The sequence below is a fragment of the Seriola dumerili genome, unplaced genomic scaffold (genome assembly GCF_002260705.1).
Source record: "Seriola dumerili isolate Sdu_G_001 unplaced genomic scaffold, Sdu_1.0 BDQW01000088.1, whole genome shotgun sequence".
Lineage (NCBI taxonomy): Eukaryota > Metazoa > Chordata > Actinopteri > Carangiformes > Carangidae > Seriola > Seriola dumerili.
The window spans coordinates 6,570,569-6,590,575 of record NW_019174343.1 but is presented as its reverse complement, the minus strand read 5'-3'; the positions used below and the strand labels follow the sequence as shown (position 1 = coordinate 6,590,575).

The following is a 20,007-nucleotide window of genomic DNA, read 5'->3' as shown; positions in this document are numbered from 1 at the left end:
AAAGTAAGCGCGCCTGAGACTCAACAGGATACTGGGGTTGTTTATGAGTATACAAGGCCAGTTGTCAGGCGGGAGGGAGGAGAGGAGGGGGCACTAAAAGCAGTGGCTGGGCTGCCAAGCTGTGCACCGCACCCTGTTACCAAACACAGGATACACCACTTTGTTTACTTCTCACAATTGAGTGCATACAAAAAAGGTCTCGGTGCAACGCGGCTGTCAGGTCACTCGCTGGCGGCTCTGAAACCACTGAAACAGCCAGATAAAATGTGCCCCCCCCCCTCCGCCCACCCCTATTCGGCTTGTCAAAAGGGTCTAGCGGCCTTCCTTTCCCTTCCTCCCCCCCCCCCAGCCCACACCCAGCCTGCTGCTCCTGCGTTGGCTCACTAAAAATAAAGCTCTGGGCAGCGCGGCTCTATTACAGCAAGTGGGGTCGTCTCATTGGATCAATCAGGGGAAGAAGGCGCTTTTGACAGTGGTAGCGGGAGGGTCATAATTGAGGAGTAACCACACAGACTCATGTGTGATCCAACCCAAAACGAGAGAAGGGAAAGTGAGACAGAGACAGAAGAGACGAACACGATAGAGATCTCACAGAGGTTGCAGTGAAATTTAGGATGCAGGTGGCCTGTGACTTTCTCTGATCTGTCCCATTTATGAAAGGTGGTGGCTTCTTTTTTTTCCCTCCTCCATCAGTGCAAGGGAAGTTTCTCATGTCCTCAGAGGTTTTCTGTTATCCAGCTCCTCCTTGACAGCCCGAGACAAAGATAATAGTACTACAGAGGTGGGAGTTCACAAGGAACAATGTCTTTCATCAAAATGCTAAATAAACAGAGGGTGGCTTTTAAGAAAAAAGGAAGAAAGAAAAATCAAGTATTGCAAATGAATTTAACTCCTCTCTCCCTTCACGTTTTTTTTTTTTTTTTTTTTCTTCTGGTCCCATCAGCTGACAGGAGCTCCTGTGCGCTCCCAGCAGGCAGACACATTAAAAACCCCAGACCCAATAGACCAAATAAGAGGTTAACAAGAAGTGGCACGAGGGAGAGAAAAATACAGTTCCTGACAAATGATAAAGAGTGGCACTGGCAGGCCTTTATTGTCAAGCTTCAAATATAAAGTTAAAGATCTTTGAAAAACTAAATTTTGATGTCTTTAAAATAAAAGAGGCACAAAGCAACAACAGGGGGTTATTGTCTGGCAGCCACAGGGGAGTCACTGCATAATTCTTATTCTGTCTTTTGATGGCTGCTAGAAATGCGACTGAAAAAAGAGAGAGCGATGGGGAGAGAAAGAAAACATCGGCAGAGGGGGAGAGCCTCTCGAGGCTGCATCCATTTCCTGTGATCATACATAATATGCTTCAAAAGTTGTTTTTTCTTTTATTCTCATGCTCCATTCAACTGATCAATTGCTCCCCCCCCCTCCCCCAACCCCACCTCCCCCCCGTCTTTTCTCCCTTGCTCCTCTAGTGTTTACATCAGATGCGACTTGGTGACAGGCCCTATCTGAGGCCGAGGAGCTCTGCTGTCATGTTGATTTATGGGAGCATCACACCACAACTTGTCCAAACTGAAGCCCGCAGTTCATTAATTAGGGAGCTACGACTTTGAAGTTGGGAGCTTCGACAGCACACGGACGTGTGCGAGAGTGAGCATGCGTGGAGATGTGTGTGCGTGTCTGCTTTTAAAACTGGGCTTAATTTTCTATGCTTCCTCCACTCTCCAAACATGGAACTCAATGGGGACAACAGCAAAAAATTTCCAGATTGTCTTTGAACTTCTTCTGACCGCACAATAATAATTTGCTTTGTCCACAGTGATGCCTGTATCCGCCAGTCATTAACACGCATTAAGCTGCTGCCTATGAGCAAGCCCTGCTGTACTGGAGGGAGCAAAGGAGAGAGAGAGCGAGAAAGATGGAGAGAAAAAAGAAAAAAAAAAAAAAAAGAAAAAAAAACTCAACACAGGCAACAAAGCTGGGAGCGCTCTCTGCACTGATATCTCACAATTACATGCCTTCTCTTCCTCTGCCATTTCCATGTTAATTACCGAGAAAAGCCTCTCAGATTTATATGCTCCGTGTTCCTGCCTTTCTCCCTTCTGCCTTTCATTATGTCCTACATGAGGCTCACAGGAGCGGTCATCTCTTTGTTGCATAGGACACTTGTTTACTTGGGAAAAAAAAAAAAATCTAGAACAATGAACTAAAGCTCAGGCACTGTAAAATATTATGCATTTAATGTGGAGACGCTTCCAGAAAAGGAGACACCATATTCTTAGCACAGTATCAGTTAGTTGTTACCATTTATCCAGCAAGTCTGACATGCTAATCAGAAGCATGAGTGCACTTGATTCTCCCCCTCTCCTCTCTGCTTTAACCACAGTCTGGAAGCAGATGGGGTTGTGGGAGGGGGGAACACACATGCCTTCCATGCTCTGTCTGGCCAACGGCTTTGGTAATGGCAGGCAGTTGGAGTGATGTCAGCCTACCTCTTTACTCTGCTTGCTGCCTGCATGCTGCTGCTGCTGCTGCTGCTGCTGCTGCTGCTGCTGCTGCTGCTGCTGCTGCTGCTGCTGTAGGAGCTGGAGGTGGAGCTGTTCCTGCTGCTTCTTGTAGAACTCTTGGAGTTGCTGCTACAGAAGAGACGGAGGGCGACATGTGAGTCAAAGTCTGTCAGTCACAGAAACTCAGCAGTTGGTTTTGTGAGAATTTTCAATACTTTGAGGAATGTTATCTTTGAGGCTTGGGGAAAAAAAAAAGGAAAAGAGTAGCAGTTCAAAGTGAATTTATCTTTTGTGAAACGCTATACATAAAGAAGAGTTTTCTTTCCAAAAAGAGACATCCACCATTTGAAAGATGTGATACGCTGTCTGCTGAAATGATTCATGAGTGTCAGTTGTACATTACCTGCTGTAACATGAGGGCCTGTTGCTGCTGGAGAAGAACCTGGAGCTGCTGAGGGCTCAGGACTTGCTGCTGAAGGATCTGCTGCATCTGCTGTGGAGTTATCACTTGAGGTGTCATCATAGCCACTGACACTGGAACCTGCACAGACACAAACAGCGAGCACATAGATGTCAAAAAACATTGCCCACCAGTCCACAAACACGGCGCTGAACTGATGCATGAAACATATATTCACAAGTGGGCTAAAGGCTATCCTAGCATGCAACAGGCAAAAGAAGTAGAAAAGTTGCAGATTATTGACAATAACACACGATTGGGATAAATAATGTATAAAATATAATATATAACAATAATAATAATAATATACACACATACAGGTATATATCTATGATGGCCTTTTGCTTTTGACTGGATTCTACAATTAATCCCAAGTGTCATCTTCATGTGTTAAAAACTGCACATGCCCTCCAACAAACACACAAACACACAACATATCGACGCCTCTAACCATTATGACACCACACCAGACTGAGGCGGGCTAAAGGACAGCTGGGCGTGGATCGCGCCTGTGGAGTAAACAGCCAGCTGTATCCACCCCAACCTCCATCCTCCGACCTTCCCCTCTCTCACAGACACAAACCCCTTCAACGTCATATGATCCGCGTCTGCCGAGACGCGTCTCAGAGCTTGCCATTTACACAACATGGCAAATATGCCGTACCTGAGGACGTGAAAGATTGCCTCAAAAATGCCGCTGTTCGCACACGCACGACATGTCATGTGAGAACATTTCATTAGAGACGCTGTCAACAGCGATCTATTATTGCGGAGATATAGAGTGCCTGGAGGAGGAGCCACGTTGAAGAACACGCAGGCCTCTAACTAACTCCCAGTAGAAAGGTGTGAGTGCATGACTCCTCAAAACAAGTGATTTGTTGTGACACTGAAAAGAGCCCCCACAGTTGTCAGGGTGCCTTAATTGCTCCGGCGGCATAGGGGACTCGGAGTGTGTCTGGATGCTGCCACTCACTGCGATGATGTGCAATACAATTAAAAGCTCCTTCCCTGGACGTTTGTATGACAAACAGCAACTGAGATGTACTCGATAGTGCTGCGTCTTTGCAATTGTTAGGACGTTTTGGAGATGGTTCTTTTGTGTACATGCACACATACATTAGTATGTATGTGCCTCAGTGTGTGTTGGAGTGTGCTTTCTGTTTCTCAGGCTGATGTCAGCAGCTGATAGAGCGGACATAACGGGTGACAGTCTGTCTTCACCAAGGTTACCCAAATTGTGTGGCCGCCTTATAGCTAATGACACCCCTTTGAATTTTTCATGCATTTCTGAATGTAATTTAGCTGTTTAAAATCTTGTCCAGTAACTAAGGGGCTTTTCTTGACACACACACCCTGCATGCATATTACCTTATTCATTTTCCCCATTGTAGCATAAAAGAAAAACAAAGCACTGCCATAATGAACAGCTTGTACCACTAATGCAGAGGAAAGGGCAGTGATGTCAAATAGGACGGACCAGCTTTGATGCTCTCCGTTAACTTTATTGAGCAGTGCCAGACTACATTGTGCTGTGTTCTTCTGGCCCCAAGAGAATGAAGGAGGCTCAGCCCCACCCAGGACTAACACACACTTCACATTTCTCATTTTCAGCACCAGGCATAGACGCGCGAGGAGGAAAATGCAATATTAATTCCCCCCTGTATTATGTCTTAATATGCAGTTCATCTTGACTTTTGCACATGACTTGTCCTGTCATTTGAATAGCCCCGGCCTCCCATTTCCTAATTTCACAGTCATTATCCACTGAAGTCCTTTTTTCTGGGCATCGCTAATTTTGATTAACTATTTTGAAGGTCAACCAAGCAGCCCTGACTTGCTGCATGCAAGTGTCATACATGCAAGCGCCATACGTGATATGATATATAGTTCCCGTCTAAATATGACATTTACCCCCCACGCACACCAAGGATAAATAATAATGCCCCCCCCCCTTTTTTGAAGCTTTACTTTAACTACATGCATTAAAAATCTACTCCATATTTGTCATGCTCTATTTTTTACTACCGTGTTAAAACTGTAAATTTAGACATATTTTCAAATATATAATCATTTTGTCATGCCATATTATACAGAGTGTGATGTGAAAAAGGGGAGAGCAAACTTCCCAGTTAACACAGAGGGGTTTACACACTTAACCAGCCCTCAATAGCTGCCAATTGCATCACAAATTACATTGAGATTTTCTTCAATTTAACTGTCTTAATTCTTTACACCTGAGGTGTGTATCTCATCATGGTTTCACACTTCGCCTTGTCACGAGCGTCTGGCTCACAGTAACTACAGCTAGAGCAGCTTCCTCTGCGCACAGCCCCAGCAAGAGGCTATTATAGACCCCCATTTTATTACCCATTACTACTGAGGTCATTAGCAGCAAGAGGGATTGTATGCTTCTTAACCTATTGATCAATGTAACTACTACCATTTAATCCTGTGCTGAAGGAGTGAAAATCTGCCTAAGACTGGGTCCTATTGAGAGGAAGGGCGGGAGGGAGCACTTTAACTGAAAAATATTGCCCTGGCCTCTGTATCATGCCCATTTAATGCAAACACAGGACGCCAGTCGCCATTTAGAGCACTCCCATATGGTGCACTCCCTTATCTCTTGGATAACATCATGACTCCAGATGATCCACAAAAATATATCACCATCTAAAGATAGTCTAAAAGAAGGCTCGTACTGGGCTAATAACTGGAGGGATCCACTGAGCCCAGCTCTAATCTACTCCACCAATATGAGGGTGCGAAAAAAAGAGGACATTCTGAGGATGCCAGAAATAGCTGATGTTTATGAATTTCACAAAGGTGTGGTGCTCTCCAGGTGCCTCCCATACATAAACATTCAAACCTGGAACATTCTCACACAGCTGCAGTGACTGCAGGCAATATACTGTACCAGCACAGGCCTGCTGGCCAAACACACACACACACACACACACACACACACACACACACACACACACACACACACACGCACAAATCTAAACTGTGGCATGTTAAGTGTCACAAGCACATACAGGCACATGTGCAGCCCATAACACACTGTATATTTTCCATACAGAGCGTGATCATCTGCTTTCTCTGTAAATTCAGCATAAAAATATAAATATATGTATATGACATTAAGGACAAAGATTTTAAAAAAAGGAAATTAAACATGGTTTTCAATTTAAAACAGAGACAAAACATTTTCTAAATATTCCTTCTTGTAAAGGATAGGGATCATTCATTTCATTCATATCATAATGCACAGCCTCCACATGCACACACACACACAAACAGTGTAGAAAGCATTTGTCAGTAAAGACACCTACAGAGGCTTTCAAGAGAAGACAACTCAAAATATGAAAATCTAATGAAGGAACACAAACCACACATCTTAAACCATTGAGAGTTACTGATTCAGTTAATGAAGACGCTCCCCGAGCAACCCCCACCCCCCCTCCTATCACAGTCAGAGGTCAAAGCCTGGTGAAAAGGAGTAGGGGTGAACAAGGCTGTAAGATAGCTCCTTTCCCTGCACTGAGGCAATTAAAAGGAACAGAAATGAGGGACAAGGAGGTGAATATCAGTAAGACCGGCACAGACGTTTCACTGGCCGCAAAGGTGCAGCTTTGCTGAAAGAAAAAAGGAAAAAAAAAAAGAAGAAAAAAAAAAAGAAGAGAATTATCAAATTTTCATTTGTGCTCCCTGGGGTCATCTTGTTTTGGAGGGGCATCAAATGGAATGAAGAAGTAAAAAAGAAATAACAAGCCCTAGAGAAATCACAGAGTCTAGTCCGTTTGATGCTGTTGTTTTACCTTGGCCTGCAGTGGCGCAAGGAAACGACTTCCCATCCTGACTGTGATCTCCTGCATGGAAATGTCACCAAAATGAGGATTTCACGGGAGCTATTGTACTTAAGTGAAGTGTGAACATAATTAGTCGTCGACAAGACTGGAAAGACTAATTCCATATTACCCATTCAGGTTGATTGAAATCTCTGAGGTGGAGAGCATTTATTCCCTCTGCAAAACACAGAGGCAGGATATTCACACTCACAACCTTTTCCTATAATAACAATGATAATAATAATAATAATGATAATAAAAAAATTGAAATATAAATTGTTACAAATAATATGTGTATAAAACAACAGAGGTTGGATCCTTCAGTAAGCTTACAACATTTAAAACAGAACTACTGGACAGAAGTGCTCATCCCTGCATGTGTTAAAACGTCCATAATTCCACACTCGTCATCCACAATCAAGCTGTTTTAAAAATGTTTACAGCTCACATAAACAAGATAATCACAGCCACATTTTTGTCTCCATATACCACATACTATAGATTCTGTATTTGGTGTGAGGGGGCTGAGGCTCAAATCATTCGCAGCAACTGTAAAAACAAAAGTTAAGATTGCATTTTAATTAACTTCTCGACTACAAACAAACAGGTTTTTTCGCCGGAGCTGGTCCCAGTGTCGGGTTTAAACAAACAAACTGCACGGAGAAGTGAGCAAGCTCCCACCCCAACAATAACAGCTGAGCTGCACACTGGACGCTGTTTCCCACACTGAAGGTAGCCACCACTGCAGGTGATCACTGCTGAGGACACACACACACACACACACACACGCACATGCACACGTACAGACACACATACACCAGCATTGGCATCACCATCATCATGTTTTAGTAAAATACTCCAAATTGTAAATTATTTTTAAAAATATATATATTATTTTTATATTTCAGATTTATTTGTGATTTTATTCTACAATAAAAAATATTTTCGTGAAAAAATAATTATATATTTCTATATTAATAATAGAATATTTTTTAGTTGTTTAGAAGTGAACATTTACAAATGCAAATATATATTTAAAAAATCCATCTAAGTTCACACCCCCCCTCCAAAAAAAAAAAAAAACAAAAAAAACCCCTTAAGTGCTTCATTGCATTTCTGACATGTGACTCAATGTCCTGTCACTCTTTCTGACCTTTCAAGCCACACCTCCAAGTGCACATTTCACAGAGCAGCGTTTGAGCCCCTCAAACCTGGCTCACAAATCCAGGGTGACAATTACTGTCCTACACACCACCGTTCACTGTGTTCCGCCTTTCCCCTAAACGTCTTACAGTCACTGTTGGTGTAAACTGCGTGCCCGTGATCGATGGTTTACCAGCTCTACACGGTTACGCAACAATGCACGTCTTCAGATGCATTATTTGAGTCAGTTGAGATTTAATTAAGATCACAGTCTCTAAAATCCCATTCAAATGAAACTGTAGTGTAAAGACAATGGCTGACATGTCCTCGTGCAGATTGTTTCTATTCTCTGCACACCAGCCACGCTAAGCTAATCCTTGTTTCCATGACGGCAGACAAGAGGGCCACAAATTGTGTTGCTTCTTGACACTCTTAATGTTGTTGTGTTATGTGACTCATATAAAGTATACAGCCAATCAATTAAATTATACAGAAAAAGAAAGTCAGTGTCAGCGGTAGCTTAAAGAATTAAGTAAAAATCAGCATGAGCCAGACTTACTCATGTTCACACACATCCCTAATAACCTCCCTTATTTTCTAGGGGCAATGTGTCAATACCATCACGTCTCTTACTGTTTTAAAATATATAGGTGGTGACATAGATGAGTGGTGAAAAAGACCCTTTGCCACAAAACGCTCTACACCATGTAATCTCATCATTATCCTACCATCTCAACCCTTTGAAACACATGGCATCTCAAGTGTAGAGTTAATCTTCCTATCTGAAACAGAGACGCACACGCTCTGAGCAGTAATGACCCTTAAAAAAAAAAAAAAAAAAAAATGAATGAAAGCCTTTTTCAAGTAAAAACATGTTTTAGTCAGGAAAGCCAGGGAGTAACAGCGGAGAGCAGCTGGTGGCTCACTATATCACTGCTAAACTATTCCCCCGTCTCTCCTCTCTGACTTGCCTGCCTCCTCCAGTACAAAGCAAAGACCGTCCCTGTAAAGGATATCCCAGCGAGCCGTGGGGCTCTGCCGGCTACCCCCCTGTGCCCCCCTCTCCGGGTACACAGCTAATATCTGGTTGCCTATGTCATGGTTTAGAAATGACAGGTGCTGGCAGCCCCTTGCCTTGACAGGCCACTGCACAAATAACGCCCCTGCCTGAAAGGGCTAATGCACTACTAATGAACAATAAATCAACTTTGATTACAAACTGTCAACCCAATCAGCTCGCACTCCAGCTCTCCCAAACTGCGAGCCTCGGCACAGCTGCACGGCATTACGGTGCACACTGGCCTGTTTAGGCTTCACTCTCCTCCTTCTCACCCATCTGATATTCTCCTCCACTATTCTCCTCCATCGCTCCTCTCTGTCAGGCACCCACTTTTCCAGCACTGATGCAAGGTGCTGAAACATTGCACGCAAAAAAAAGTTTCAGCTAAACGGTGAGTGCAAACATGTGGATCCTTTCTATAGTTGCATGAGTGGATTACTTAAAATTATTGTAGTAAAAAAAATAAATAAATACTTGAGGGCATTAAACAACAGAGAGTCAGTAGCTGTTTTCCGTGTAAAACCTCAAAGCTGTCAAGCAGGGCTCAATGTTGACAGCAGAAAGAATGAAAGAAAATGACCACAACTTTCCCTCCCAAATTTACTCTGCAATCCCTTTGTTGCAAGCACTGACACACACACACACACACACACAAACACACACAAAAAACATTCACACACTAACTTTTCAGGGAGATATGAGCGATGACATTTGGAGTGACAGCGTGTCTCCAACGTGGTTTTGTGGTGACGGTGTCAAATATAGAGCTGTGCCAGCCTCTGTCTTAATTCACTGTGACACCATGAGGGGAGTGAGGATTAGTCCAGGCCATAGCCTGAGAGCAAGCAAAGTCTGACCAGCACTCATTACCTCAGAGCAACAAATCATCACAAAACACACAACCAGCTAAACCCGACCAATAACAAAAAATTTAATAAATAAAAGCCTTTCTACATATTTTAAATGCCTTACCCTGGGAGTGTTTTAAATAATAAAACATGATAATTACAAAACACAATCATTTTCTGAGCAAAACAACAATGTAAAAGAGAAGACAAACCTGTGTCCTGTTTTTCCTAGAACTTTCCATAATTCAAACAGCACACAGTACAGTGCGGGATCCTGCTGAACTGGTTAGCTCACTATCAGCAAAGTAAACAAAACTAAACAAACAGCGTGAAATGGCAGTGAGAAACATCATGTAAAAGTTCAGGAATCTAATACTGTAACTGACAAACATGCACCACAAAAGAAACTGTTGCATTAACTCAAAGTGAAAAGCAGAATTTCTGACAACTATCAATAGCAGAGCCTACACACATAAACAGGAGCACCTAATCCATACAGTCTCATTTTGAGATGCAAAACAATCTCATACAGTAAATCACTTGCTTTTCATGTACTTCTCTTTTCAGAACAAACTGTCAGTGTCTCACCGGCAAAGTAAACCCTGGATAACTGCTCCTCTCACACAAACTGCATGACAAAATTAACCAATTACAATGATAGAACATCAACGGTAGACAGACAATAAGCCTCCTTTTCTCTTTCTCCCTGGTCAAATTAAATTGTCAAGTTTTTTACACAAGAAAGCTGGCAAAATCACAGAAATCAATCATATTGACAAACCTGACAAACTCCATTTAGCTGGCAGGGTAAACAGAGTGCCGGGCCACGCGGTGTGGAGTGAAGCAGAGCGGAGAGCACGGCGGCAAGGGAAAGAGAGAGAGCGAGAGAGAGAGCGAGAGAGAGAGAGAGGGTGTGAGTGAGTGAGTCAGTGAGAGAGAGAGAGCGAGGTAGGGAGAGGTAGAGGCACACAGGCAGGGAGGCTGAGAACAAGCGCTGCTGTGCTGTGGAGTCTCCAACCTTCCTCGGGATACAGACAGATTGCACGCGCAAGGTTGCTCCCTGGCTGACAAGATACAAAACTATCCAATCAACCACGCCCTTCTCCACCAATCACAACCAGCCCTCTAAACATAATCAATTCAAATGGGGCCACACAATAGGGAGCCGCGGGCTGGGCTGCAGGTGAACCCGTGCCTTTGTGTGAGGGCCCCTTTAAAAAAAAAAAAAGAAAAGAAAAAAAAAAAGACACAGTTGACGGCTGTTAACCCTTTGACCCCTGCCGGGACTCCGGCCGTGCTATTGAAACAATGGGAGCCTAAAGAAAAGAGGCCCTTTAATTAAACAACAGATAAGTAAACACAGCTATCCAGCAGAAAGAAAGAAAACTGGCCCCGCTATCAGCCCCTTTATTGTTCTGTTAAATGGAACTGTTTACAGTGCCAGAACAAAGACACAACTCATTTCACATGCTGAAAACAACAAATGCACAAACAATTCAGATGCTTTGTAGTTATTTGGACTTTTTCTTTCCTTTTAAATTTCCCAAGCTGATACCACATGTATTTTATTTTAGAATAAAATATTGTATTTATGAGAACAGTTTGTTTTGCTATGTATTTCCTCCAGTAATACTAACGTGTATACAATGTGTATTTACACCATAACATGCAACTTGTTGCAATACACTAAGTTTGTGTGTATTTTGTTATAAAAATCAGCCACAGCAGCGCAAACTTTTTTTTGTCCAGTTTTAAACACTTATACAGCAGTTTGGTCTCACACAAGCTAAAACCACTTACATTAATAGCTAACATTACACCAGCTACCAGGCAATCCATCCAACTCCATCCCAATGAGAGCAATTAGCTGTCATGATATCATCACACTCTTTAACATCCATGTGCACTCAGTAAGGGGAAGAGACAGGAGAGGAAAACAGGACCCTGCCACCTACTGGAGATCTCACTGAACTCACCAGGAGAGAGAGAGACGGCAGAACGAAAAGCTTCTGCCTCCTGTCAATCTATATGAATAAATAATTATATATATAGATCTATATCTATAGATATAGATATAGATATATATACACACACACACACACACGCACACACACACACACACACACACACATATATATATATATATTAATCTTCCAACTAAAAAATGCTACCTTTTAGCATTTGTTTAAATTTTAACCTCATGTGTATTTTATTCTGTTGTAAAAACTGTAGAAATCATGAAGAAATTAAAGGAGTTGCTAATCAGACCTACTTTTAGTGATAACAATAAAATCAGGTTCACTAAGTTGTGCAACCGACTTAACAGTGAATTAGAGGAAAGGCATGAGGCAAGATTAACACCTCACTTTGTTAATTATCATAACAATAAACACAAGAGCTGAATAACAGAGCTCTAAAACACAGCTCATATCAACAGCTATAAACCCTTGGCCAGGGATGAAGGAATGTTCATGGGACGCATTCCAGTCCGCAAACACACTGGTAAAATAAACAGAGCGCCTGCATAACAAGCCACTGCTCTCATCTGCTAATAACTAACAATGAGCTCTGCTAAGCTGGCCTGACCTATATAAATTATTGACTGGGACACCTCAAGTGTCAAAAATGACAATTCCAATACATATCATAGGGAATAATTAAGTGGAAGAAAAGGCGCTTTTATTTTCTATCTGACAACCTCAAGAAGGCTCACACAAAAAGACAGTGACATGCAGGCATGTGCCTACAACTGCACACACACGCACACGCACACATGCACAAAGTGGTTTAGGCTACGGCCACACTCTTCTCCCCCAGCACTCTCCCTGGGGTGGTATGTCGGCGTATTCTCAATAAAACACCTTCTTAGCAGTAATAGGCCACTGTTCTCATTTCAACGCTCCCAAAGGCCTCATGATAAATTTAGCAGACACACAGTTCAAGCTTCTCCTCTCACACACTGTCTTTCTAATCCATTGCCTCTGTGCCTGCGCTATGTAAAATAATTACACATATGTGTCGATGCGATACACACGCTATATAGATTTTTTTTTTTTTGTTCTCGCGCACTGAGAAACATCAATATCCTTGAGCCTTGAACTGGCGTCCCCTGTGATAGTTTACAGAGAGCACTGAGCGATTGTGTTCATGACAGAGTGGATGACATTATAAAATACTCCCATTTCCTGCTTGAGTTAGAGTGAAAGTATGAGTTAATGTCTGGTCTGGCCTGAGCTCTGCCCCGCTCCGCTAAAGATAACGAGTCAGCTCCGATTACAAAGCCTTCCCAAAACACTAACACAGCCAGTGAATAAGCTGCACCGGCATGCCAGCCAGTGTCTTACTGCTACCACAGAAAGAGACGGAGAGAAGTGGAGAGGAAGTGCAGGAAAATACAGAACTACACTCATTCCTTTTCTTGAAAGGCTCTGGTGACCTGGACTATTGTCATGAGAAAACAAACACAGTCTGTTTCCCTGTGTGTGTGTGAAGTAAATCATTGTTTACTGATGGAGGGAGTCAGCAGGGCAGGTGTGGGACCTGTATAAATAACAGCTGCTCTATATAATATTGCCAAGGCAACAAAAATACTTTTTACCTTCACATCACTATACCATAATGTGGGGCTCTTTCTTTTATTTCTTTATTTTTATATATTTCAATATATAATATGTCCCCTATCGGAATCAATGGAGGCACAAAGCATTTCATGACAGATATAAATCAAACACTTATCAAGTGTTTTTCCAAGCTACAGCAACATTTAGACTTTGCACAGTTCAGAAACAGCCTACATTTGATTTGAGGCAAAAATCTGTTATTTTCTGAGCCACTCACTTGCACTGACACCACACAGGAGAGTGCTATGTCAGTTCTCCAGCAGCAAAACAATAGCACAAAAACCTCTTTGAAGAGGTGGAGTAGTTCCACTGTATTTCTATTTTGAAGTCGAGGATAACAAAACTAGTGGTGGCTTATATTTTTACTTCACTAGATTTTTAATTTTATTCTAGCTGCATTTATTTTTATAGTTATTTAGCTGTTCCAAACTCAACTGAAACTGTTTCTATATTTTAATACTATTGAGTTTTATTTATTGTTGGTGAGTACTGATAAAAAATAAAGTCCATTTCACTTGTTTTGACATGAGAGTGAACTCACCTTTTAACATCTGCAACCTAGCGATACTCCCTCTGATACTTGAAATAAGTCATATTTAGAGTGAATGAGGTTATCACCCGAAGCAGAGTGGAGTTACAGTAAGTCACGCCTGAGTCACCATGTTCCTCCTGGTCTATTATATATGGGTTTGGTTATTTACTTTTAATTTCAGCATTCAGGAACACATTGTTTAGTCAGCACATGTGAACTCTTGTATTTCCTGAGGTGATAGCCAGTGTATAACGGAGCTTGTGTTTCAGCTTGTACCGTCTAGTGTGGTTTTTCACTTAGTCAAAACAAGAACACTTTAAGGTTTGAGCAACATCGATTTCAGGAGGTGGGGGAATTTTCTGCCTTGTCTTGTTTGATGATTGATTCATCTTTGATTTAAATCAGAAGCTATATTAATACACAGAAACAGTGCACAGGATTTCAAAAAGCAGTAAGAATGACACTGTTGGGGAGGTGAAAAATAACTTGACCACTAAATTTGGATAGAGCACCTGTCAATTTGATTATATTATGCTTTAATTAATCTGCTTTGATATAATGATATAATATAATACATAATAAGCACAAATACATTAGATTTACTATTAGAATCAGACAGATTTGGGCAGAGAACAAGCAAGTTTGTCTGTGGGTGGCTCTTGTCTTCGCATTTTACGGAAACCTCTCAAAGTAGGGCGTACAGTGAGTCGATGGCACTGCTAACCACTGTGATTAACTGTTAAGCTAAGCTTGTGTGTGGTGTTATTAAACAGTATTTGTCAGCTTGTCCTGTTTCCAACACTGACCAATAAAACTCCTCAGGCACATTCCTGGAGGTAATAGATATAGATGACCACTCTTCTCTTCAAACTAATGAGAAAAGCACTAAAATGCAACAGAACAAACTAATGTTTATCTGCCTTCATGCTTTCTCAAGACTGGGTGTAACTACATGGATGACTAGGCTGAGCTCTGTGACAGTTTACGGTGTGATGTCCAACACAAATATAAAATACAACTTCAACAAATTATGTCCTCATGTAGCTGAAGGCCCTTCTGCGCCTGGATCCCTCTCGCGCTGTCTGAGTGAGACGGTATTTCTTTTCCCCTCCTCTAACAAAAAGTGAAAATGGATTCAAAGAGCTGTCTGTGCGACGACACCCAAAGAGAAACTACATTGTGAGTTGATGCTGACTTGACTGCACCTCGTATAGCTGTTAGTGTTTATTAATGCTATGGTCGACTGTGCATCCATCCATCCTTCCACCCCTCCGCAAAGGGCGTGTGAATCATTCCAAACAACATACACTTGACATCAAGATATAGCGCCAGAGGATGACACAAAGATACAACAAACTTTAAGGAGACGTGTGTGTGTGTCTGTGTGTGTGTGTGTGTGTCTGTGTGTGTATGTCTGTATCTGGGTGGATGACTGAGTGGGGCGGAAGGTTGAGAGGGTTCACTGCTTGAAGGGAAACATCAGGCCTTAAATGAAAAGAGGGTCCTGAAAATGGTAGAGTGGCTCCCAGCGCTGTGACTGGAGTCAATTCGACAGTCATCATCTTGGCCGGGAGAGAGCTCCCAATACAGCCCCCCTTCCTCCTCTCCTACTCCCTCCCACCCCACAAGTCTCTGCTTGGCTGCGTGGAACTGGGACAGATGACTTCATTCTGACAGGATTATCCCAAACCTGGTTCTAATCTATACAATACACATAATACATTTTTACAATATGACAAGGAAAACAAGCAGCAAAAGAGACAGCTTGATCCCGGGGTTCCACGCAAGCACCGGCCTCAGTGTTGTGTTGATCATTCCTGACAGATTGTATCACCTCAAAGCAACGCACGCGTCAAAATGAGATTTCATTACAGCATCACCTTGAGACTTTTTACAAACACAAAGCGATGAACTCCTTCTGAGGATCACGCACACAGCTGATGAATTATGGGACTTTGCAGACAGACACGGAAGCTATTTTGAAGGATATTTCCCTTAAACATTGATACCTGGATGTAAGGAAGATTCACCCTGGAGTATATTCAGGATAAAACACAGCGCTCTTAAATGAATAGTGTGATATTTTAGCTGTCTTACCACGAGTTAGAGGAGATGATCGATGCCGCTCCCACGTCCATATGCTAAATATGACTCTAGAACCAGCAGCTGGTTAACTTAGCTTAGCTCTAATACTGAAAATAATAAGGAAATAATAAGGAAATAAGGAAAAAAGCTCCCCTAAAGCTCATTAACTGACGTGCATATCTAATTTGTTTAATCCGTACAAAAACCCAGAGTGTAAAGTGTAAAAACATTGTGGTTTTACTCCAGTCACTTCTCTGATCTGGCAACCTCATGGCGACAACCAGACTCCAGTCTAGCCGTGTCCCCAGCTGCAGATGGTAGCTACATATTTAGCGTACGGGCATCAGAGTGGTATTTCCATCTAGGTAACAGGCAAAAAAAAAAAAAAAAAAGGAATGTCATACTAGTCTTTTAAGTGCAGATACAGTTGAGCCACACCAGTTTGAAAGAAGGTATATACAATGAAGACTTATTTTGGTTGGTGTGAGTGGTTATGTCCACATGCTTTGTGAATTATCTCCTGCCCTGTGTGAAACAACCTGCAGAGATTTGAACATTAATAGACTGGTTAATCTTGGCAAGCTTAAAGCAGTCGTTAACTGAATCAATTAGAAACTGGCAATGCTTTGATTTGGTTAGAAGTGTTTTGGGAGTGTGCCACCTTTGCTTCTGTCTCTATATGTTCAGCACTTCTTCCTCTTGGTTCTTCTTTCCTTTCCTTTCTTTCCTAGTTTAAAATACTTCAAATGTATTTTAATATGAACTCCTGTTGTCTTGGCCAGGTCTCCCTATCTCATAGCATCTAACCCGGAACATTAATCCAGTCTTGTGCTCACTGTCACCTCGCCAGTGGGCTACCACTGCCATGCCACTTTGGGCCACTGGCCGATTGGGCTGCCGGAACACCTCGAAATGCTGCCTCAGATCACCCTGCAGCACTGGCTGAGCTCCAGCTGACAGGCTTCGGCCTAGTGCTCTAATGACTTACAGATTGGAGCGCTGTGGTATACATGTGTCAGGACAATGCCATGGGCCTACTGCAAAAACAGTAGGAGAGGGAGAGAAAGAGAGCCGGAGGCTTCTCCCTGTCCTGTCAGACAGAGGCTTGGCCCCTGGATTGTGTCACATCACGCTTCCCCCCAACAGACCACAAATGAAGGATGTGAAGAGCAAACGCGGGGAGGAGGGGCGTTGGAGGGGCGCTCTACAACTTAAAAGGCTTTCATCCTGTAAACTGAAAAGACATTATCTTTTGACCTGGAGATGCCCTCTCTGAGGCTGTACACTATGGTGTGAAAACACAGAGAGAGAAAGAAAGGAAAAGAAAAAAGCTTGGCAGAAGAAAGAAGTGAGAATAGTGGCTTCAGCTAGTAATACTATAGATAAGAAAATGTCTGCTGCCATGGTTTTGAAACATTATCAGTAGTTTCTCTGTGTGTGAAGAATAACAAGTAATGCACCTTTGACATCATGAAAATGTTCAATGCAACATTTATCAGATTATGGCGAATAGTATTTCTCATTTAAAAACAAAAGGCCAACACATAATTACAATAAATACAAAAAAACAAAGAAAGCCAGAGGATAGAGATGTTCTTTTACAGTAGCTTCAAATTCCTTACAAAGACACTCTTCACTTTACGATGAAACATAAAAGCTTTCAAAAGTATGTAAAGGAAATTATCATTTCCTTTATCCTTCTCTCAGCTCACCAGACTATTTATCCTCTGACACATACGTAAAAACTGCAGCTACATTTGTTAATCCAACTGTATCTTTACTTCCCTACATTATTCACCTGCCTCTCCTTAAACTGGCCATTCATCCATTCTGGTTACAATCAGTGCTGCAGACAAAAATGTCATTCATGCAGGTTTCACACAGGTAAGTTCAGCTGGCCACTAGCCATACCTCACACTGTACCAGTGGCATGAATAATGAAGGCCAATCTCAGGCATAATTGTGGATAGGAAACGAGCACAATCTCAGCATTACACTGACAGCAAAGACACCATGTTGACACAACATCTTCAGCCCAGCTGAATGCCACATAATCCCCTGTAGGAGGTGGATGCCTACCTAGGATCCCTTGCAATGAGGTGTAGTTAACCAGCCAGGCTCGTGAGCAACACCACAAATGAGCTTCAATTTCCCCCTACCCCCACCTTGGTGCTGGTGGACTATCAGCGAGGGTCCGACAGTGTTGTTCCTAATTACCTATTTCTCCACTCCTGATCCTGCAGCTGGCATAATTAGTTACCTGGGGCTTCAATCCAATTTGAAGTGATGACAAGAAAGTGATCCATGAAAAAGTAATAAGTTAAATCCAATTTCAGCCTGCCTCTAATTAAATGCACATGGAACTAATGAGTCAAACCCTACCATTTCACTGATAATGGTAATTAGCGGGGTGGGAGTTGCCGGCTCTCGTCGTTGTGCCACTGTAGGTGTGAAGCGCAAAAGGTAAAAGTGGCATGGATTCTTTTAATTACACGTGTCATTCTGTCAATGTAATTTACTGGCTTTTTGACCAGTCAAGTATGTTTAGCTGCCTTCCAGCCGGCGCAGCAGCTGTTTGTATATGTAGTCTGATTAAAGCACCTCTAGGCTGCTGAGTATACAGCGGAGGCATCTTCATCCAGAGGCAGGGGTGGGCGGTGCAGTGGTGAGGTGGGGGGGGGGCATGGGGGGACCCCTGTTGGAGATATAAAACCAAAGAGCCATTTAATGCTGATCAAGGATTCTGAGGCTTGTTTGACTCATATTTTTCTCCCTTTACTACTCTATGCAGGTCGTTTTTTTCAGATGTTCTGTATATACTGTGCTTCATTATTTTTGATTTGAATAAGAATGAATTGGAAAGTGAGTCACATCTCCAAATGAGTATAAGTCTCTCTGCACATCTCCTTGTGCCTAATGGGAAGACCGCTGAGATGAATGGAGCCTCGTCCGCAGATCAGGTGCTTTTATGGGGTGTCAGCTTACAACACAGCCTCATAATTGTTGGATCATGTCTTTTGATGACCCAGTCCAGCTCAACAGAGAATCATTATCCAGGCTGTGTGATGGAGATAGTGAATGTTCCGTGTGTGCAGAGGGCTCCTCCAAGCACGGGTTTGTTCTTAAAAGAGGAAGTGAGATGAGACTCAGACCGTTACCCTCTGGTGTTTCAGAGGGTAACAGTGTGTTTGTGAGAGAGGGAGAGACATGTGAGGGAAAAAAAAGAGACAAGAGAAACCTCACCAGCAGAAACCACGAGTGGAGAAAAAAACCAACAAAAAAAAACAAAACAAAAACAAAAACAAATGTAATACATCCTCACACAGAGCAGCACGCTGATGTTTATGTATGAACACTTGGCTTTAATCTGTGTGTGTATGTGGTTGGAGTGTGTTTAATTAGCAGAATATATAATTCAGAGATAAACAAACACTTGCCTGGACCTGTGGCTCTTTCATAATGGCGGTTTCAACCCAGCAAAATGTAACATACAACATTAGAGAGCAGGCAATTTATGGTGTTAGTTAGATACTACAGCAAGCCTGTGCTCTCTTCACAAGAACAGGGCAGGAGAGGGGAGGGGAAGGGATGTGGGGGAAAGGGCCCGACTCTCTTTTCAATAGCTGAGTGACAGCTTGGCCAAGCTCTCTGTATACATTAATAAATTAGAATTTTAATTTTCTCTTTGTCTGCAGGAGATGGTCTAGTACTTCACTATGTACCAACAACTGGCTGTATGCTGGAATCTGCCGTTGTGGTCCCCTCTGTTGACCTCTGCAGCACAGTTCCCTGCCAGGCTGGGGAAACTGTTTAGTTTGATCCTTTCAACTTATTTGAATCCTGACAAATATGCACACAACTGAAAGGTCATCACAGTCATATTTCATCCTCTGGAGCTATTCCGAAGACA

At 42.5% G+C, this 20,007-nt stretch overlaps 1 protein-coding gene across 1 annotated transcript in view; it reads right to left on the bottom strand.

The window, feature by feature from the left end:
• Positions 1-20,007, bottom strand: part of foxp1 (forkhead box P1) — a 147,048-nt gene that overhangs the window by 29,986 nt on the left and 97,055 nt on the right. Inside the window, exons 8-9 of the mRNA XM_022744896.1 lie at positions 2,905-3,042; positions 2,487-2,630 (exon numbers count right to left, since the gene is read on the bottom strand). Of these exons, the coding sequence (XP_022600617.1) occupies positions 2,487-2,630; positions 2,905-3,042 (282 nt within the window). The remainder of the gene's footprint in view (positions 1-2,486; positions 2,631-2,904; positions 3,043-20,007) is intronic.